The sequence below is a fragment of the Mustelus asterias genome, chromosome 3, assembly GCF_964213995.1.
Source record: "Mustelus asterias chromosome 3, sMusAst1.hap1.1, whole genome shotgun sequence".
NCBI classification, from domain to species: domain Eukaryota; kingdom Metazoa; phylum Chordata; class Chondrichthyes; order Carcharhiniformes; family Triakidae; genus Mustelus; species Mustelus asterias.
This window is the reverse complement of record NC_135803.1, coordinates 109,139,288-109,162,571: the sequence shown is the minus strand read 5'-3', so window position 1 is coordinate 109,162,571 and position 23,284 is coordinate 109,139,288. Positions and strand designations below refer to the sequence as shown.

Here is a 23,284-nt window from a genome sequence, read left to right as displayed (position 1 = left end):
GCCTGAACAGATCTAGGGGTTCCCTGTAGCATGAAGCAGCACAGGGATCTGGATCTGCTGTGCCTTGTATAACATTACCTTGCAGAGTGAACTGGAACTGCAGAAGAATGGTGATGCCCACTCTGCATCCTCAGAGGAAGAGGAACAGGGTAAGGAGGAGCCTGATATGCACAGGGTGTTCACCTCGTTGCCAGAGAACTGCTGGACTCTCAGGATGGTTTCAGTAACTTGAGTATGTAAAGGCACAATAACATTGAACCAACTACACCTCCATTGCCATCAATACAAATCATTCCCAGAGTCAATTATCTCTGCATCTCATCTGCACCTTTACTCATCTTCCATTCTGGCCATACCATTCTCCTAAACACCAATGTCTATTTGAAAGGTGGCAAGTAACAATGGAGATGACTGGACCATGGAGGCTTGTAATAAAGTGCTATATTCACTGGAACATTGGTATGCATAATGAGGTTGAAATTATCAGTGTCGCAATGAAACCACTTTTCCAGCTAAAAGTATTTTTTCCTCCTTTTCTTACTCTGTATGGTGATACCCTGTGGCTGCAGCAGAACTACAGGTTGCACATCCTTCTACGCTAACAGCTGAGGTGCCTGTAAGCAAGAAATTTGGAGCAAAAGTCGTTGTGTAGTTGTAAACTAAAAGTTAGCTCACGTGCGGAAGCTGGTAAATGGAACTCCTTTGTTTTTTCTGCACAGAGAATAATGTGGAAGCGGCATAATAGGTCAAATTCACAGATAATGTTTTGATAGTATAACTGACAACTGAAATACCAGACCTGGAGCATTAGTAAAATTATGCTTTTTCTCACTGAGACAGCAAATATCATTCATACCACTCAGCAATGTTGAGACATCCATTATTTTGTGACTATAGTTCAATGGTCTGTCGTCCCTACTCTGTACTAAGATGCACCAGTCACTGCTATGTTCTGTCAAAATACTGTTTCCAGAGCATTTTGTTTATGCTTACAAGTTGCTACAGACTCCCACCATAATCCTGCAAACATGTCAGCTCATATGTAGTGAGATGCAGCAATCCACCTACAAATTGGAGCAAGGCAGAGGTTGGCGCAGGGGTGCTGGGGGGTTGATGATCATAGAAATGCATCAGAGATGATTACAGCACGGAAGGATGTCATTCAGCCCCGTCATGCCCATCCCAGATCTCAGAAGAGTTATTCAGCTCTTCCTATTCCCCTGGCTTTTTCCTGCAGCCTTGCAATTCTTTTCTCTTAAGATTATTTTCCAATTCCTTTTCGAAAGCCATGATTGAATCTGCTGCCACCTAACTTTAAGGTAGTGCATGCCAGATCCTGACCCCTGTGCAAAAGTTTTCTCTTCAAGTCTTCTCAGGTTATTACCCCAATTATCTTAAATATGTGTCCTTTGGTTCTTGACCCTTCCACCAATGGAAGCAGTTTCTCCCTAACTTCTCTGTTCGGACCCCTAATGATTTTGAACATCTTTACCAAATCTCCTCTTAATCTTCCCTTCTCCAAGGACAACGGCACCAACTTCTCACATCTATTAAAGTAACTGACATCCCTGGAACCAATCTTGTAAATCTTTTCTGCATGCTCTCTCTAAAAGTGCGGTGTCCAGAATTAGACATAGTACTCCAGTTGAGGCTGAAACAATGTTTCTTTTTTAAAGTTCACCACAAACTCATTGTTTTTGTACTCTACTTATAAAACCAGGATCCCATGTGCTTTGTTAACCACTTTCTCAACCTGAACTGCCATCTCCACTCATTTGTGTACGTATACCCACCCGGCACCCAGGTCCCTCTGCTCCTGCAGCTCTTTTAGAATTGTATCCTTTATTTTATCTTGCCTCGCCTCACTCTTTCAAGATGTGTGAGTTAGGGTGATTGGCCATGCTAAATTGTCCCTAGTGTCAGGGGGATTAGCAAGGTAAATATGCGGGGTTACGGGAATAGGGCCTGGGTGGGATAATGGTCGGTGCAAGGCTTGATGGGCCGAATGGCCTCCTTCTGCACTGGAGGGATTCTATGATTCTCCCTGCCAAAATTTCTCACTTCACATTTCTCTGCACTAAATTTAATTTGCCATGTGTCTGCCCAGTCTAGCAGCATGTCTCTGTCTTCTTTTGGTCTTTATAAATAAACTATTAATGTTCGACATTTCTTCAGAAAGTTCACTACAACTGAATTCCAGATGCCCTGCAGTGATTTTACCCCTCTGGATTTACCAATGTTTACATGAAAATATGATACCATCTTGTGCAAACAGCATATTTTATGGAAAAACCTTAAATCTGAATTATCAAGCAGCCATTTGAGTTACAATTGTACAATTTTCCTAAAGCTACTTGTGTTCCATATTAAAGGCATACTATAATTTCTGTGAGATAAACCATGCAAATGTGTTTTTGTTTGCAGATTAAGTCAGTCATTTTTCTATTTTTACTTGCAAAACAGTAAATTAGCAAGGGTATAGCATCCCAGAAATTTGAAACTTGCAATGACAGGACAGAATTGAAGAAGTTGTTCCAGGGTATCACAAAAAAAAGTCACTAATTTCCCATGCCCCACTGCCTGCTCTGACAACTCTTTCAGCCCAATATCGCTGGTTCCTTTTGGGGTGATTTTAATTGGGTAGAAATGTGGTGGGGAGTGGGTGGAGTGGTTATAGAAGTTAAGTTCTATAGAAGAGTTCTAGGTATCCAGATCAGCAACAACCTGTCCTGGTCCCTCCACGCTGATGCTACAGTTAAGAAAGCCCACCAATGCCTCTACTTTCTCAAGAGGCTAAGGAAATTCGGCATGTACGCTATGACACTCACCAACCTTTACAGATGCACCATAGAAAGCATCCTTTCTGGATGTATCACAGCTTGGTATGGCTCCTGCTCTGACCAAGACTGCAAGAAACTACAAAGGGTTGTGAATGAAGCCCAGTCCATCACATAAACCAGCCTCCCATCCATTGACTCTGTCTACACTTCCGACTGCCCCAGAAAAGCAACCAGCATAATCAAGGACCCCACGCACCCCGGATATACTCTCGTCCATCTTCTTCCATCGAGAAAAAAATACAAACGTCTGAGGTCACGTACCAATCGACCAAAAAACATCTTCCCTGCTGCCATCAGACTTTTGAATGGACCTACCTTATATTAAGTTGATCTTTCTCTGCTCCCTAGCTATGATTGTAACACTATATTCTGCACCCTCTCCTTTTCTTCTATATGAATGGTATGCCTCGTCCGTATAGCGTGCAAGAAGCAATACTTTTCACTGTATATTAATACATGTGACAATAACAAATCAAATCAAATCATATTGGACTCAAAACATTAACTTTGTTTCTCTCGCCACAGATACTGTCAGATCTGCTGAGTTTTATTCGCACTTTCTGTTTTTATTGAAAATGTTAAAATGAGCAATCCATCCCCTTCTGGTTTGAATGGAAGCAATTTACTTAACGTTTAGTTTTTAGACCTGTAGGCTTGTTTCCTGAGCCTCGGGTTAAAGGACAGCTGAAGAGGGGTATGACGGGCTGGAGCCATTAGCAAAAACTTAACATTTATAACACAGTTTGCCAGCCAGAGATTGAATGCTCTTCCCTCTCCACAACTCAACCTGCCATGTATACCCCTACACACTATCAGATTCCCTCCCAAATAAGCACTATCAGATAAATCCATTCCCCTCATCCTAGGATCATTGACTATCCTCTACAGTGCCTTGCAATATCCAACTCTCCCTTGCCCCCCGCAACACCTGCACTGTCCCATAACCCTGCTATACCCAATTCTCTCCCTGCCTACCCCTCTGATATCCAACTCTTCTCCCCATCAAGCCTTTGCTTTCTAACTCTCTCCCCACTCAACTGTGATATCTAACTCTCTTTGCTCCGCCATGCGATATTGAACTCTCTCCCATCAATCCTACAATATCCACTTCTCTCCCACTAACCCTGCAATATCCAGCTCTCCCCCAACAACCCTACAATTTCCAACTCTCTCCCACTAACCCTGCAATACCCAACTCTCTCTCCCGCCAACCCTGCAATATCCAACTCTCTCCCATCAACCCTGCAATATCCAACTCTCTCCCACCAACCCTGCAATATCCATCTTTCCCTCTCACTAACCCTGCAATATCCAACACTCTCTCCCACCAACCCTGCAAAATCCAGCTCTCTTTCCCACCAACCCTGCAATATCCAGCTCTCCCCCAACAACCCTACAATTTCCAACTCTCTCCCACCAACCCTGCAATATCCAACTCTCTCCCACCAACCCTGCAATATCCATCTTTCCCTCTCACTAACCCTGCAATATCCAACACTCTCTCCCACCAACCCTGCAAAATCCAACTCTCTCTCCCACCAACCCTGCAATATCCAGCTCTCCCCCAACAACCCTACAATTTCCAACCCTCTCCCACCAACCCTGCAATATCCAACACTCTCTCCTACCAACCCTGTAATATCCAACTCTCCCTCTCACCAACTCTGGAATATCCAACTCTCTCTCCCACCAACCCTGCAAAATCCAACACTCTCTCCTACCAACCCTGTAATATCCAACTCTCCCTCTCACCAACTCTGGAATATCCAACTCTCTCTCCCACCAACCCTGCAAAATCCAACTCTCCCTCTCACCAACCCTGCAATATCCAACTCTCTCTCCCGCCAACCCTGCAATATCCAACTCTCTCTCCCGCCAACCCTGCAATATCCAACTCTCTCCCACAAACCCTGCAATATCCAGCTCTCTCCCACAAACCCTGCAATATCCAACTCTCCCTCCCGCCAACCCTAAAATACTAATGCTCTCTCCTGCCAACTCTGGAATATACAACTCTCTCTCCCGCCAACCCTGGAATATCCAACTCTCTCCCACCAACCCTGCAATATCCAACCCTCTCTCCTACCAACTCTGCAATATCCAACTCTCTCCCCACGATCCTGCAATTTCCAACTCTCCCCACTGCAGCTCTGAAAAATCCTAATCTCTTTGTCGAACATGGAGATATCCGACTCTCTCCGCCAATATTTCTTCAACTATATTCAAGCGATATGTGCTTTGCTGGCTGAGCCAGCATATATTACCCATCCCTAAGTTCCCATGAGAAGGTGGTGGTGAGCTTCCTTCTTGAACTGCTGCAGTCCCTGTGGTGTAGATACACCCACAGTGCTGTTAGGAAGAGATTTCCTGGATTTTGACCCAGCGACAAGTGATGGAATAATGGTAAATTTCCAATTCAAGATGCTGGACGGTTTGAAGAGGAACTTGCAAATAGTGGTGTTTCCACGTGATTCTCTCAGCCCAATCCTGAAATATCCGATTCTCTCTCTTCAGCCCATATCAAACTTTTCTCCTCCCACCCTGTGATATTTGACTGTGTGGGGAGAGGGTGCTACAGTGGCTGTGGCTGGACTAGTAATCCAGGCACCCAGGCTGATACTCTGGGTACAGAGTATTCAAATTTCACCACAGCAGTGTGGAATTTGAATTCAATTAATAAATCTGGAAGATAAAAGCCGGTTTCAGTCATGATGACCAAGAAACTATGTTAAATTGTCATTAAAATCCCATCTGGTTCACTAACATCCTTTGGGGAAGGATATTTGTCATCCTTACTTGGTCTGTCTTGCATGTGACTCCAGATGCACAATGCGATTGAATCTTAGATGCCCTATGAAAATGACCTTGAAATACACTCAGTTGAAGGGCAATTAGGGATGGGCGACAAATGCTGGTCTTGCCACTGACACTCGTATCCCATGAAATAATTTTTTAAAACTCTCTGTTCCAGCACCCTGCAATTCCAAATTCTCTTCCTCCATCTCTCCCCTGCAATTTCCAACTCTCTCTTTCAGAATCTTGCAATATGCGTTCCGACCCTGTGATATCTGACTCTGCCAGCCATTTTGCAATATCCAATGTTCGCCCCTTCCACCTTTCGATATTTGACTTTTTGCCCCTATATCCTGTATATCCAGCTCTTCCCAACCTCCCTGCAATACCTGATTCTCTCCCTCGAAAACCTGCCCTCCTGACAGCTTCCCTCCCTTGCTCCAACCCCTACCCCGCTCCCTCTCCCCACCCAGCAAACTATTCCCTTTCTCCTTGTAGATATTATCAGGACACTCAAAGAACAAAGAACAGTACAGCACAGGAAACAGGCCCTTCGGCCCTCCAAGCCTGTGCCGCTCCTTGGTCCAACTAGACCAATCGTTTGTATCCCTCCATTCCCAGGCTGCTCATGTGACTATCCAGGTAAGTCTTAAACGATGTCAGCGTGCCTGCCTCCACCACCCTACTTGGCAGCGCATTCCAGGCCCCCACCACCCTCTGTGTAAAAATCACTCATCTGAATTTCTGCACAGAAGGAACTGAATTCCAAATGATAACACTGGGAAGAATTGTTGAAAGGCAAGTGAACCAATGTATGAGGTTAATGTGTGGTTGGACATTTTACAGATATATGCGCACTCATTACTTGTGGGGAACATAATATTAAATACATTTTTATTGGTATTTTATTTCAAACTATGGTCTTATGAGATGGAAGGCTGCTACCAATTGGTAGTTATTTTTTTGGTTGTGGATGATAGTGGCAAGCCAATATACTTTGTCCGTCTCAAATTTCCCTGAGCGCATTAAGAATTGACCACAAAGTGTGGGACTGGAGCCACATGCAAGCCAGAATAGGTTGTCTTTTATGAAGGACAACAATAAGCTGAATGTATTTTTTACGACAAATCGGCAGGTTCCATGGTCATATTATAGTTTTAGTCCACAAATGATCAGATTCATTGGATTCATTTCCACAGTTTGCCTTTATGGGACTTGAACTCCCAACCTCTTGGTTACCGATCCATTACGATAACCACTCGATTGCTACATCCATTAAACAGTCAACCCATTATTTTCAAATTTTCTTCAGGTGTGAAAAACCATCTGAAATATATGCGCATTTTAATCTTATGTTTCAATATAAAAGCAATTACCTTCACAATTATAACAATTATCCAAAATATCTCCCATTACCTACAATGTTGATGCATCTCTAATGACAGCCCTTTCCAGAATGAAACTCGCATGGGTGATAAGGAAACAGACCTTCGAACAAAAATTACATTTTTACAGCATTGCTGCGATAGAGAAATTACATCTTAATAAATGTCAAAAATACTCACTATCCTCTCCTGAATATCCTGTTACTATCTTTGGTTCAGGGCCTGGTCCCATATCATTTAATGCTTGCACCTTGATCTCATAAGGTACAAATGTGGAGGTGTTCATTACAAAATAGTGATGCTTATTGACTATTTGCTCATTCCAAGTAGCGTTAACCCCTTGCCGTCTCCAGCTGACGCTATATCTCAGTCCAGGTCCATTCCAGTCAATGGGTTTCAGTGGCTGCAAAATAGGTACAAAGAAAATGTTAGTGGTCTGTGAATCAATTATGAAAATGTTACACCGATACAACTATGACCCAATTCAGAGTAACACAATAGCAAAATATTATGGATGCTGGAAATCTGAAATAAAAAAAAGTAGGAAATGCTGGAAATACTCAGCAGGACTGGCAGCAACGGAGTCGACAAAATTCAAGAGAGAATATTTTATTAGCAATGCAGAACATGCACTGGAAACAAAAAAAACAAGATCATGGACGTATTGTTAGGAGTAACAGCATTCTGGAAAATTTACAAACATTCTGGGTTGTTAAAGGGTTAACATGGAGATCCTGGAAATAGACAAATGGTTCAAACATGAGAACTGAGATATTTCTAATTAAGACTCATGCCAGCTTCAACAGTATAAGATTGCAAACCAAAAGACAGATGAAAGTACTATGATCCTAAAACTGATAAAATTAATAAGCTGGAAAAGCTCTTGAAAAACTATTGATATGATAAATTATCTTCCTTATCATGATATGAGTTCTTGACAGAGGAACGAAGTGTGATACTTAATTGAAAATCTGTTCCTTGTTAAACTATTCCAGCATTGTAACAATTCTATGATGCTAATTACAATATGTGATAACTGTCCAGCTGAATTACGCCAGGGAGAAAAATCCATGTGATTTAATTATCATCTTGGTTGATCGCCAAAAGTTCCTTTATTTGGAGTGGCACTTCCTTTCTGATGATTAAAGTACTTAAGAAAATTTTGCTTATCCCAGTGGCCTGTTTCTAAAAGGCCTCTAAAAGCCAAAAGTTAAAAGAATGGAAGTGAAAGCTAAAGAGACATTATTATATTCAACTTGACAGGAATAAAACCCACTGAGAAAAATTTGGCAATGAAAAGGAAAATAATAGGCAAGCAAGATTTGGTGACCGAGGATGAGGAGGTGGCCAAAAAAGAAAAGACAACAGAAGTGGATGACTGGCCACAGACATCCCCAAAGCTGAAGCACCAACATTGTAAAGGAAAGCAGACTGCCCAATGCTATAGCAGGCAATTAAATTAATGAATAAAGTTAAATATCTGATCATGTTATGGATACACAATCTCAATATTGGAAACATATTAGGAGGTTTAAATACAAACTATAAGCTCATTCATACTGCAATTCTAGAGATTGTAATAACTGTGATACTGTTAGAAAACAGAACACAGCTATTGCTGAGACTTTGCAATATGTGTGTAAACTATAGTCAACTATGCTGATCTGCGTTCCATCAAATTAATAGCACATGGCCAATTACTTGATATAATCCTCAATTCTTAATCTTGTTATGGCATTATCATAGATGGTGTTAAATAAAGTAGCTTTAGTTAATACATTCATCTTTGATGAATCCATCAAGTGGAAGTTAATTACACTTTGTTCATTGTTGTGCTATTATTCTAGCATGAGTGATTTAGCTTTTTGGCAACTTTTAGCTTAATTTACATCAGTTACGTGTGGGCAGCCATTAGTGAGCTAATTGTGGCAGTTTATAAACCATTAAAGGGGCTAGGGAGTTCAGTTGGTTATACAGCTAGCATGCAGATCGGATTAGCACCAACAGCATGGATGCAATTCCTGTTTCAGCTGAGGTAGACTTGGGAGCTGCCTCCCTGCCCCAAGAGTGGAAAGCAATGGCAACCCATCACTGACAAATGAAAAATGCCAAGAATATGGCTCAGGGTGAAATATCAGCAGACAATGAGCTAAGGACCTATCTTCAGGCAAAGCACAGGTGAATGAATGATTGAATGATTAAACAGATAGCAATTCAATTTTTCTATGTATGTATATTGAAAAACAGGTGGGTATGTGGTGAATGGATGTTCAGGTGATATTCTGTGAATAAAAAGTATGAATTATCCTTTGGTATTTCTGAAGCTATGAACTTAATGCTCCCCCTGTTGGTGGAGATGTGGGCTTGAATCTTATCACTGCTCATGCCAGTGGGATTTTCCCATCCCACTGCAGGGAACAGAGAATTGGCAGGTCACAAAATGCTCCAACATTATTACAGCAGGAATGTGGTGTGAATGGCAGGTAAGCTTGCACCTGTGGCGTTTTATTTCCTAATGCCCAGCAATGTGAAACACCACTGAACAGCGAGCTACTATTATCCATCAGAATCCTCATTATTTGATTTTGATTCGATTTATTAGTGTCACATGTATCACTGTACAGTGAAAAGTATTGTTTCTTGCACGCTATACAGACAAAGCATACTATACATAGAGAAGGAAAGGAGACAGTGCAGAATGTAGTGTTACAGTCATAGCTAGGGTGTAGCGAAAGACCAACTTAATATAAGGTAGGTCCATTCAAAAGTCGGATGGCAGCAGGAAAGAAGCTGTTCTTGAGTCGGTTGGTACGTGTCCTTGGGCTTTTGTATCTTTTTCCTGATGGAAGAAGATAGAAGAGAGAATGTCTGGGGTGTGTGGGATCCTTAATTATGCTGGCTGCTTTTCTGAGACAGCGGGAAGTGTAGACAGTGTCAGTGGGTGGGAGGCTGGTTTGACTGATGGACTGGGCTTCGTTCACGACCCTTTGTAGTTTCTTGCAGTCTTGGGCAGAGCAGGAGCCATACCAAGCTGTGATACAACCAGAAAGAATGCTTTCTATGGTGCATCTGTAAAAGTTGGTGAGAGTCATAGAATACATGCCGAACTTCCTTAGCATCCTGAGAAAGTAGAGGGATTGGTGGGCTTTCTTAACTATAGCGTTGTCCCTATTGAGGTCATGATGTGGAGATGCCGGCGTTGGACTGGGGTAAACACAGTAAGACGTTTAACAACACCAGGTTAAAGTCCAACAGGTTTATTTGGTAGCAAAAGCCACACAAGCTTTCGAGGCTCTGAGCCCCTTCTTCAGGTGAGTGGGAATTCTGTTCACAAACAGAACTTATAAGACACAGACTCAATTTACATGAATAATGGTTGGAATGCGAATACTTACAACTAATCCAGTCTTTAAGAAACAAAACAATGGGAGTGGAGAGAGCATCAAGACAGGCTAAAAAGATGTGTATTGTCTCCAGACAAGAGGTAGACAGGGATATATCCTCCACCAAGCTTCCTGAAAGTTGATTGTTTTTTTACTGTATCTGGCAGGGAAAAAAACACAGTTTTGGTGCAGCTGAACTGCAGGCAATTGAAAGGGCACCTTATGTTTGCAGATTTAGATGCTACACAAAAGCGACATGGAACAGTATTCTTGCATGCACCCGTAGTAACAAGGTGTTCAGATAAACCTGTGGAAGTGCCACTGGCAGAAGACAAGGGAAAAGATGAAGAATCTCATGGATATTGAGGGCTGAAAACCCCATAAGTGAATGATACAGCCTGTCTGGAGGGTGGTAACTGAGACAGTGACCCAGAAATTCAGGCAAACCCATTTTTGGGCAAACAGGGTTCATTCTATTTCAGAAAAAAGAAAGAGAAGTTCAAAACTGAGCTGGAGTTCAGAAAATCCAGCGGGCCTCGAGACTTCTGCATGTGCACTGGCCAGGAACTGGCTGCACTTGTGCAGTTTGAGCCTTTTGCCATTTTTGTCTTCTGCAAATATGCCAGCCAAGAGATGGCGGCACATGCATCATTCATCGATTTTTATGTTCTTCAGTCAGGAACTGACTCTGCACATATACACAGAAGAAAAGTGAAACAGCACAAAAGTGCAGGCCAGGTGACCTGAAGGGGAGTGCCATTGTAGAGAAGATGTTCCAGGGAGCAGAAAATGGGGAGGGGGGACAAGAAGAGGATCCAAACCAAAAAGGGAGCGAGACAGAAACAGGTCCCAAAAAAATAGCCCCAGATAAGGGACAAGGACAGAGATCAGAAATAGATCCTTTTGAGAAAAAGGAGCAGAGCAATAGGATCCAAATGAAAGAGACAGAGCAATGCGGGGAACATACCTGAAGCAAAATCAGTTCAAGAGAAATCTTGAAGATCTGAGAATGCAGCTGAAAGTTGGTGTCTCCATGCTGTGGGCCATAAGGGCTGTGAAGCAGTGGTGTTCAGCTTGGCAGAGCCAAAGATCTGGAATTGTGCTTGGAAAATGAAGCTTGAGGGTACGTGGAAATTTGGAGAAAAGAATCTCAAAAGACAAAATTCAAACCATGGAGATGGATTCTTGTTAGAACCATCTGAATGGAAGTGACATTTGAAGAGAATTCGAAGGAAAGTTCTTCAAACATCGAGATTGGAAACCTTTGTAAGTAAGACAAAGGCCGGAAGTTTGAAGCCATTCACGCTGGTAGGAATAACTGGTCCTGCCGATGGGGCTTCTCCGCCATGAGTTTACTGGTGACAAAGGGGTGCATTCAATGGAAACCACCGTTGACAATGGCAGTACCAGCAGATACCACTGCTGGCCAATGGTGAGCCACCACCACCACAGTGAAACACTTGGCAGTTGCGCAGAAAATTCTGTCCAGAGTTTCAGTTAGACTGGTTGCCTACAGCATAACGAGTGTTTGAGTGGGTTGTTGAAAAATCCACAGAATCTGCTTTGGTTGCATCGTAATTTACTTTGGAGTGTGGTGAGTCTGACCACAATTCGTCAGTTGGTTCACATGTACTGAGTACTTAGACTAAATATTAGAGTACCTGATGGATATGATAAACTGTTTTATGTTTTCCAATTATTGCGACTATAAAGATATAGCTGGGGCAAAGGAATAGTGAACATTTGGATCATTTTCATGTGGAGGCTTTGGAGAGGGTACAGAAAAGATTTACCAGGATGTTGCCTGGTATGGAGGGCATTAGCTATGAGGAGAGGTTGGAGAAACTTGGTTTGTTCTCACTGGAATGACAGAGGTTGAGGGGCAACCTCATAGAAGTCCACAAGATTATGAGAGGCATGAACAGAGTGGATAGTCAAAAGCTTTTTCCCAGGGTGGAAGAGTCAATTACTAGGGGGCACAGGTTTAAGGTGCCAGTGGCAATGTTTAAAGGAGATGTATGAGGCAGATCTTTTACACAGAGGGTGGTGAGTGCCTGGAAATAGTTGTCGGGGGAGATAGTGGAAGCCGATGCGGTAGTGACTTTTAAGGGGCATCTTGACAAATACATGAATAGAGGGATATGGTCCCAAGAAGGGTAGGGGGTTTTTGTCAAGTCGGACAGCATGGTCGGTGCAGGCTTGGAGGGCCGAAGGGCCTGTTCCTGTGCTGTAATTTTCTTTGTTCTTTGTATTGAGGTAACCAATACCTAGTGTAATATAATTCATTTTTCCCGTTTAATAAATACTTTATTCTTTGTGTTAAAAGTTTACCAGCAAACCTCTGTGAATTTGTTCAGTTACTTACTGCCACAGTTTTTAAAAAAAAGTTAGGACCTACTAAGTCAGGTTTCACGCTGGGATCTGACTTGTTCGGTGCTATCAGTTGGGATTGTAACAATTCCTTATGTATGAACGGTAGGGAACAGATATTGGACATCATTAATGTGGAACATCAGAGACTGATAGCAAATGTGGGGATTAGGGTTGGGAGAGTGGGTCTTTATGATGAAAATATTTGTTTAAAGTAAACGCAGATTATTCAAAACATTTCATTTCTTTGTATGCCTTCATTTTTTGGGAGTTGGATGACGATGAGGGAAATGGAAATCTGACATTTAAAGAAAGTTACCACACATCTTGAACAGTGAGAACCTTTGAGAATATATTCCGAAATCCACACGCTGTTAGTTTTGCTCTCCTTACTTTGACATTTGGTTCAAATGTTCAATTTCCCCTTCCTCCTTACCCTGCTCTTGCTCTTATACTTTGGGGCTCAAAACTTTCTTCTCTCGGGTTATCAGCTTCAAGTTCCAGAAGTAGCAAAGCAATATCATGTAGCACACAACATGCAGAAATTATCTGGCTGGGTTGTACCGCAGTGTATTATTCAGGCAACTATTGAGTAACTTCAGGATGCTTATCATTTGCTCCACAACACTGTTTGCATTTTTATCGACCTGTTATCCTCACGTCGCTGTCGAAGCTACAGGAGAATTACCAGTGTTTAAATTAGCAGAAGGATAAAGAGCCAGAGGACAGAGATTTAAGGCAATGGGCCCGATTTTACCATTGCGTCGCGCCCGTTTATGGGCGCGATAACTTGGTAAAGTTGAGCATGAGGCGATTAGCATGATCTGCGCCCGCGTCCGCGCAGATGCCCACTTTACCAAGGCCCAAACATGGCTGTGATCCGAACCGCGCCTGAAACGGGCGCAACGGCGATTTAAATGCATTTAAATTGAATTAATGGGCTGCCCACCCACCTTTACCAGCATTTCCCCCTTTACCATCGTGTTCGCCCGTCCAGATTCAGCGTGAAACAGAAATGCTCGGCAAAGGTCTTGTTTCGAGTGCTCCAGCTTCTGAAGAGGTAAGTTCAGAGCTTCCGGCGGCTCTCTGACTCAGATCGGTGGTTGGGGGAGGAGGAGGGGGGGGCGGGTCAGATGTATCTCTGGTGGGGTGGGGGGAAGGAGGAGGGAGAGACCCGATCATTCCCTGGTGGTCGGGGGGCAGGGACAGGGGGGACCGCTGCCACTCTGTGGGTGATCGGTGGGGGGAAAGTGGGGCAGAGGGTCGCGGTCGGTCTGGGTAGCGGGGGCGGGTGAGTGGATAAGGGAGACAGTTATGTTGGGCGGGTGGGGTGATGTCTATGGGGGTCATCGCTCCCGCTTTGTGCCCTAGGCCGCTTTATCCACTTTTTGAAACCCAGGAGTGATGTGACTGGGGAGCGTTTTTCAAATTTCTTTTCACTGCGCATGCACAGTTCAAAGCTCCAATCAGAGTTGTAGCATTTTGGGGGTGATAAGCCTCGCCCACAGCGCGATTCAGGCTTGCGATTATTTTTTTCAGGCTAAGTGTCTATGGGGGCCGCTGAAAACAGTTTTCCAAGTCGGATCTGAATTGCGCCCAGATTCAGCACTTAGAATCAAAATGGTAAAATCGGGCCCAATGAGTAAGAAGCAAAAGGAAGAATTGTTTTATGCAACAAGTTGTTCGGATCTGGAATGCACTGCCTGAGTAAAAATGGCAAATGGAGTTTAACCCTGATAAATGTGAGGTGATTCATTTTGGTAGGACTAATTTAAATGTGGATTACAGGGTCAAAGGTAGGGTTCTGAAGACTGTGGAGGAACAGAGAGATCTTGGGGTCCATATCCACAGGTCTCTAAAGGTTGCCACTCAAGTGGATAGAGCTGTGAAGAAGGCCTATAGTGTGTTAGCTTTTATTAACAGGGGGTTGGAGTTTAAGAGCCGTGGGGTTATGCTCCAACTGTACAGGACCTTGGTGAGACCACATTTGGAATATTGTGTGCAGTTCTGGTCATCTCACTATAAGAAGGATGTGGAAGCGCTGGAAAGAATGCAGAGGAGATTTACCAGGATGCTGCCTCGTTTGGAGGGTAGGTCTTATGAGGAAAGGTTGAGGGAGCTAGGGCTGTTCTCTCTGGAGCGGAGGAGGCTGAGGGGAGACTTAATAGAGGTTTATAAAATGTTGAAGGGGATAGATAGAGTGAACGTTCAAAGACTATTTCTTCGGATGGATGGAGCTATTACAAGGGGGCATAACTATAGGGTTCGTGGTGGGAGATATAGGAAGGATATCAGAGGTAGGTTCTTTACGCAGAGAGTGGTTGGGGTGTAGAATGGACTGCCTGCAGTGATAGTGGAGTCAGACACTTTAGGAACATTTAAGCAGTTATTGGATAGGCACATGGAGCACACCAGGATGATAGGGAGTGGGTTAGCTTGATCTTGGTTTCAGATAAAGCTCGGCACAACATCGTGGGCCGAAGGGCCTGTTCTGTGCTGTATTGTTCTATGTTCTATGAGTTGTGGTGGAGGCAGATTCAACTGAGGCCCAATGAAAGAGAATTGGATCATTATCTAAGAGAAAAGAAATTGCAGCGCTATGGGGAAAAGATGAATGAGTGGGACTAGACTAGTTGTTCTTGTAGAGAGCTAGAATGGTCACAACGGGTTGAATGATTTCCTTCTGTGCTATAAAATTCGATAAAATCACCACACAACACCTCACCCCGCTCATTGCTAACATTCTACTGTTTAACCACACCCTCATACATTTAACACTGCTGCAAGCCTCACATCCACATCCCATAGTTTGCACACACTACCAGCTATTCTATCATGACAGCAACATCGGCCAAACACACTGCACCAGAGTCAATGACACACGTCACCCTCTCTTGCACACAATCCGAGGCAACAGAAGCTAACCAGATGGAGAAAGATATTCCTGCATATCCTAAGTCCTATGAAGTAGACAGTGATGGCCATTACTGGGACGCCCACTGCTGAGCTTGTGACCAATGGTAGGACTGATGATGGTAACATCATACCTAATGCTTCTTTTCCCACATCCTATCTTCCTTTCATTCCACACTATTTTTCTGATTTACAAGCTGAAGATTGAGTATGAATACAGTTCTCATTCACTTATCTGCTACCGTCATCACCTCTCCTCACCGGCAGACATACATGCATCACAATCATACTCTGTGCCTTGCTCCTTTCAGATATCTAAGAAATGTAACATAACCTGGTAGTGAAGGAACAGCAAGAAGACAATCTTGATGAAGCAGCACCATTTCTTGACTTCATTTATGGGGGAGCCACCATCTCAGATATTAACAGTGTGCATAATTGACAATAGCATGGAGGTAGGATCTGCACATGTTGTGGGAGCTAGGCATAACTAGTCTGTAATAGAGACAGGGGGCACACAGATGGTGCATGTACCAGCTTGCCAGATGACCAGGTTGCTGCACAGGATTCAGATGAATACTGTAAGGGTCTGGCACAGTGATGAAAGAGAACACATGACACACACCGAGGGGTCAATGTGGTGTTAGATAGAGTCAAACATGGAGACAACTCCTAGTTTGTACCAGATATCTTTGGAAATAGTTCCGGTAATTAGTGAATATTTACAGTTATCCTACTTCAGACGACAAAGACGTCATTAAAACCTATAGAAATGTAACTAACTCCCACAACAAACACTTCCTTAGAGTAGCCTCCAGAAGAAAACTAAAGGTTTGATACAATGAAATAGCTGGTGTATTGGGAAATTGGCTAGAAGCTTGTGGTCTATGTAATGAACGAGTCGACCCACTTGGCTGGCTCAGAGAGCTTTGAGTCCATCCTTTCCAGGATTGAAATGATAGCCAACTCATTAACACAACTTGTGACTCCAAGCATGATGCAACATTTGATGGCCAGTGTTACAGCTTCCAATGCAGTACAAGCAGTAGACACCCATGATCCAGGTATTGCAACGGAAGGTCAGATTGATGCAATGGTTCTGGATTTTAATGCTAAGAGAGCTTTTAGGGTGTTAACATATTGCCTGGTTGCTGAGGTGCCACCCAGAGGAGGGGCAGTGAGTCCATGGAGCTGTCTCATCAAGACAGCAATTGTCTTCTCATTATTGTAACTCCTGCCAATGCCTTTCCATTGGGGTCTTATTAAGCCAGCCCAGACTGCAGCTACCCACAGCGAGATGGTGCAGTTCAAATCTGAGTCCTCTACAACCAGAGATGCTTGAGATCATCCTTGGAGGCCATCTGCAGCCTCTCCCACTGAAAGTCAGCAGCCTCCCACCAGCCATGCCTCAACCATTGGGGTAGCAGTGCACGGGAGCCACTCAAGTGGCATGATTTCACTTAATACATTTCATTTGGAATATTTACTTTGTGTTGACATTAATGCTGGCATTGTGACAAAGAAGATGCTGTGACAGTGTGAGGTAGTTGGTGAATGGGGAATTTGGTTTGCAGTTACAGGCACTGCACTAAAATGATCTTTTCACAGACAACCCCGCTTTGTCCGTTGTTTCCTTCCTTCCTTTTCCTCCTGTTCCTATACATTGCTGTATAGCTAGTGAAATGGGCTGTCTCCTCATGATGTTGAGGTAACAGGCCAGAACAAATCTTGGCATCCATTGTCATCTTACACCATGGGGAAGCCTGCAATCTTAATAAAGGCACATGCTCAATCTGGGTCCTGTTCTCTGACAGGAGCAAATTAAATTTAGTTTGTTTTCATTTGAGCACAGAGCCTCAGTGACATTGAGTATGAAAAGCTGGACAGCAAACTGGGAGATCTTGCAAATATCTGCAACTCCAGCCTTAAAGGAGTCAGGCACATAGATGTTCATCGCCACAGTCGCCTTCACAGTCACTGCTAATGTAATTCTTGCCCTGCTTTGCATTTGCAGTTGTGATTACACCAGGTAGCAATTTTCAGGAAGGACATTCTTGCAGCAAAGCTGTTGTCTCACTCATTGTTCATGGTTCGGGTAAAAGAATTGATCACTCTGGGCAAATATGGCCTCTTGCTGAGAGCTGTTCTACCCCTTCTCCCTCTTCCAGTGGCTTGTCCTGCTCTGTGCTCCATCTGCTCATTCTCCAAGTCATGCTGTATTCCAAGAATGTCTCCTCTTGTACCCATGTATGGGAGCAACTGCTTTGTACAGAAATCTTCAGCACCTGCAAGCAACTCCCTGTTAACTTTTGCCAATTTATAAAATTATGCAAAAAAATCAAACACTTGTAAAATTGTAGCAACAGCCGAAAGAACCCACAGACCACAATCAGGAAGGATAGGCAACAACACCTCCTCCACGATCATCCTCAACACCAGTGCCCCACAAGGCTGTATTCTCAGCCCCCTACTATACTGCTTATATACCTATGACTGTGTGGTCACATTCCCCTCCAACTCAATTTTCAATTTTGCTGACAACACCACCATAGTGGGTCGGATCTCCAACAATGATGTGACAGAGTACAGGAATGAGAGAGAGAATCTGGTGAACTGGTGCAATGGCAATAATCTCTCCCTTAATGTCAGCAAAACAAAGGAGATTATCATCGACTTCAGGAAGCGTAGTGGAGAACATGCCCCTGTCTACATTAACAGAGACAAAGTAAAAATGGTCGAAAGCTTCAAGTTTTTAGGTATCCAGATCACCAACAATCTGTCCTGGCCTCCCATGCCGACACCTTAGTTAAGAAAGCCCACCAATGCCTCTACTTTCTCAGACAACTAAGGAAATTTTGGATTCAGCTATGACTCTCACCAACTTTTACAGAAGTACCATAGAAAGCATTTTTTTCTGGTTGTATCACAGCTTGGTATGGCTCCTGCTCTGCCTGAGACCACAAGAAACTACAAAAGGTCATGAATGTAACCCAATCCATCATGCAAACCAGCCTCCCATCCATTGACTCTGTCTACCCTTGCCACTGCCTTGGCAAAGCAGCCAGTATAATTAAGGACCCCACGCACCCCAAACATTCCCTCTTCCACCTTCTTCCGTTGGGAGAAAGATACAAAAGTCTGAGGTCACGTACCAACCAATTCAAAAACAGCTTCTTCTCTGCTGCCATCAGACTTTTGGATGGATCTATCTTGCATGAAGTTGATCTTTCTCTACATCCTAGCTATGACTGTAACACTGCATTCTGCACTCTCTCGTTTCCTTCTCTATGAATGGTATGTTTTGTCTATATAGCGTACAAGAAACAATTTTCACTGTATACTAATGTGTGACAATAATAAATCAAAGAGAAATCAACTCGCAAATAACCTGTAAATAGTTGATTACCATTTTTCATAATGCTGATTGGGAATTGGGGAAGGGGTGGCTGTGCGAGCGGGAGGGTCCATCCTGCTCCTGAATACATGCTCACTTGTGCAAGGTTAAGAGAAGGCATATTTGGAATGTTGAGCTCCAAAATGGCACTGTTGTCATCAAATTAGCACTGCATACCAATTGATAATCTGTATATTTGCAGTGGCTGTTCACTGTATGCAGTTTACATTCTGATCAATATGGCCCCAATAATGTGTACATGCTCTGTGAATACCACATCTCACATTCAAAGGCATTAACATGACTCAATCCCCCACTTTAAACTTCCTGGAGGTTACTACTGATGAGAAACTTAACAGGACCAGTAAATGCTGTGCCAAGAGCAAGTCAGAGACTGCGAATTCTGCAGAGCCTAACTCACCTCCTGACTCCCCAAAGCCTGTCCACAAGGCACAAGTCAGGATGAAATACTACCCACTTGCCTGGATGAATGCACCTTCAACAGCAGTCAAGCAGTTTGACACCATCCAGGACAAAGTTGTCCACTGAAGTTAAGGTTAAATCGGGGCCCCACAAGCAGTCATCCCCTTCTATCCCATTTACCTGGAAGAAATATCTCTGGGACCAATCCTCTGCACTTGCATCATAATTTTGCAGTTTCGCAAACAGCGGCATTTTCAATATCTTCCTGTATCTTATATCTTCCAATATCTTACCAGGTTTACTGAAAGGCAAGGCTGTTTGAAACTTTACTTGTTCCTTGTTGCCAATGTAATGACTCAGGATGTCTAGCCAACAATTACAGACCAATGCTGGGGCAACGTTTAGAAATGATAATCGAGGACAAAATTAAATGAAAAGTCAGCACAAGTCTGCCAAAGACAAATGATGTTTGACTATCTTGATTGAGTCATTTGATGAAGTAACAGAGAGGGATGGTGAGGATAGTGTGTTGGATGTTTATATGGCAGTGCTGGGCAATCTGGGCTCGTGAGTTGGCTGCACAAGTGGCCCTCCTTCATTTCAGTGGACCACAAGATTGAAATCAGGCCTGTTCACTAACCAAGATTCCATGAATTGGATTAAATACATGCTAAATATTTCATAAGGAATTATAGAAAATGCTCAATCATTCATATATTAATAGAGCTACCATCAACTTCAAATGGTAAAAACAAAATAAATATTTACACTTTGGAAGCAGATGGAACGCACGGCTCTCATAGTCAATGTTGTGTGCCATCAGCATGCACCTCACTTCTTTTGTCCTTGCTTTATATGTGTATCACTACATTCATTCCCGGTAGGAAAAAAGCTACGCGGATGGAAATGAGCAGAATGATGTGGTAAACCTGTTACTGAGGGAGGAAAGGGTGTGGGCAACGGTCAACAAAATGTCTTGTGGGCCACACACAGAAGCTGGATGGGCTGCATGTGGTCTCCAGGCTGCAAGTTGCCCACCACTGGTATATGGAGTTTCCAAAGGTAGTTGATAAAATACCTCATAATAAACTTGTTCATAAAATTAATCTTTTGTGGAATGAAAGGGAAGCAATGAAATTGGCCAAACGGCAGAAAGCAGGGAGCAATAGTGGACAGTTGTTTTTCAGACTGATGTAGGTACACAGTGATGCTCCCCTGGGGTTATGAGGGCCATAGCTCCACTGACACAGATTTGGGTATTCAAAGCAATTAAAGTTTGCACATGATACAAAACAGGCACCGCCAAGACTGGTGCAATGCATGGACATGTACATGGCAAATGAAGTTTAGTGCATTGGAGGATGAACTCATTCATTTTGATCGGAAGGTTGGGGAGAGATAACAGAAACAACAGAAATATCGGGGGTGTAACGTACACAAATTCTTAAAGATGGCAGAACTAGTGAGAATGTTTTTAAGGGATCCTTGTTTTTGTAACTAGGAGTGTGGATGCAGAAGCAAGTAAGTTATATTAAGCCATGACATAATGCTGGTTATGCTTCAGCTGGATTACTGCATTCAATTTTGGGCATCCATTTTCAAAATAAGGCTAAGCATAAGACAGGGATTTGGACAGATTCACTGGAATACTACCAAAGATGAGGGGCTTTAATCATGTGGAGCGACAGGAGGCTCTGGGATTGTCACCCATAGAACAGAGAAGGTTATGGAAACTTTGATAGAGGTGTTTAACATCCTGTTTTGATAGAGTTCATAAAGGGAAACTGCTTCCAGTTGCAGAAGCATCAGTAACCAAAAGACATGGATTTCAGGTGATTGGCAAAAGAACACGAGGGGCAAGAAAAACAGATGTGATCTGGAATGCTCTGCCTGAAAGTTTGGTGAAATAAGTTTAAATTGTAACTTTCAGAAGATAGTTGGTAAATATTTGAACGGCAAGATGTTATAGGGCTATGGCGAAACAGCAAGGGATTGAACTACCTTCTGTGTGGTACATGGCGATAATTAAAAAAAAAATCTATTTTCTAAGAACGCCCAGGCTTTGAAGAGATTAATTGAACAGATTAACTGAAAATGTGTTGATGTGGAGATTAATTAAATTGAAATAGTGATCATTTTCATCATTCCTGTTCTTCAAATATACTAACTACTGGAGGTGATGATAAAATTATTAACGCTTTCTGCATTTCTTTGGCTGGACAATGTTGAAAGTAATTTGTGAAGCAGTAGTCGCTCTTCAATTGTCTTGGAAAACAAAATCACATCAAAGAAAGACCTTCCGTCTACATTATAAAGGCAAATCATATTTTTAAGTGCAATAACCACTTGAGTCAAAAATATAACGAGATCTATAGATTTTAAAATCATGTCCTGGCCATTATTAGTATTCTAGCAAAGCGAAAGTAAAACAACATTAATTACTGAATGTAATAATGCAGATAGAAAAAAAACTATTTACTAGGTTCTAAGTTTTTGAACTAATTTTCCTTTGGTCACCCAAATCATGCCATGAAATGGCTGCCACTGAATACTTGATGTTCATTTGAAATGTGCCTCTCTGCTATTTTAACACTGATGTTAACCTATTAATGATTAATGGACTAAAGTGTAAAGCATATGTACACTACTATCCCAGAATGTATAATCTGTGCCTCATTACAAGATTATTACAGAAAAAATATGGCTAATTTATAGCTAATGCACCCATAACATGTTTGACAAACATGTTATTTGGAACAAGATAGTTTAAAAATTCATGTTTGTTGGCAAGGTTGTTTTTACACGTTCATGAAAAATCAGCAACCTACATTAAAATCAAATGGATTCTATTAATCTCTCTGTTATTTCTCCTTCTAGAAATAAATTTTAATAGTATTTCACAGTTTTCGTGTTCAAAGTAATTTCAGAAATACATCTTAAATGCATTATGTACAACCGAATTATGTCCTTAGATGTGGAAAAGAAGGGCATCTGAAGATATAAAGGCCAAACAAATACTTTTTATGAAATATTTCACGATCAATCTTTATTGCTAATTTTATTCAAGAAACACTGCGATTTCTATTCCATTATAGTCAAAATGTCACTTTTACATTTCATTATAATGGGATTAAATATCAACATACTGATGCATATTGCGAACTAATCAGCTATTGTTATCAAGTAGTTAGCACTGCTGCCTTACAGCACCAGGGACCTGGGTTCAAATCTGTCCTTGGGTGACTTGTGTGGAGTTTGCACATTCTCCCTGTGTGGGTTTCCTTCAGGTGCTCCAGTTTCCTCCCACAGTCCAAAGATGTACGGGTTAGGTGGATTGGCCGTGTGAAATTGCCCCTTAATGTCAGGCAGATTAGCAGGGTAAATACATGGGGTTATGGGTTAGGGCCTGGGTTGGGATTGTTGTTGGTGCAGGCTCGATGGGCTGCATGCTTCCCTCTGCACTATAAGGAGTCAATGAATCTATGGTTCAATGATCCTGGGAGCATTACCATTGACCAGAAACATAACTGGGCTAGATACATAAATTCTATGGCTATAAGAGTGTGTCAGAGCTGGAACTTTTGTGGTCAGCGACTCACCTCCTGACTCCCCAGAACCTGTCTGCTGTTCTCAAAGCACAAGTTAGGTATGTGCTGGAATACTTTCCATTTGACTGGATAATTGCGGATCCAACAACATTCAAGAAGTTCAATGCCAACACATCACCTTAAACATTCACTACTCCCACCACTGATGCACAGTGGCAACAGTACATACTTTAAA

At 42.6% G+C, this 23,284-nt stretch overlaps 1 protein-coding gene across 3 annotated transcripts in view; it reads right to left on the bottom strand.

The window, feature by feature from the left end:
- LOC144491523 (neural cell adhesion molecule L1-like protein) overlaps positions 1-23,284 on the bottom strand; it is a 554,136-nt gene that overhangs the window by 179,252 nt on the left and 351,600 nt on the right. For all 3 annotated transcript variants that reach the window (XM_078209437.1, XM_078209436.1, XM_078209438.1), the window contains one exon: positions 7,199-7,421. In XM_078209437.1, the coding sequence (XP_078065563.1) occupies positions 7,199-7,421 (223 nt within the window). The remainder of the gene's footprint in view (positions 1-7,198; positions 7,422-23,284) is intronic.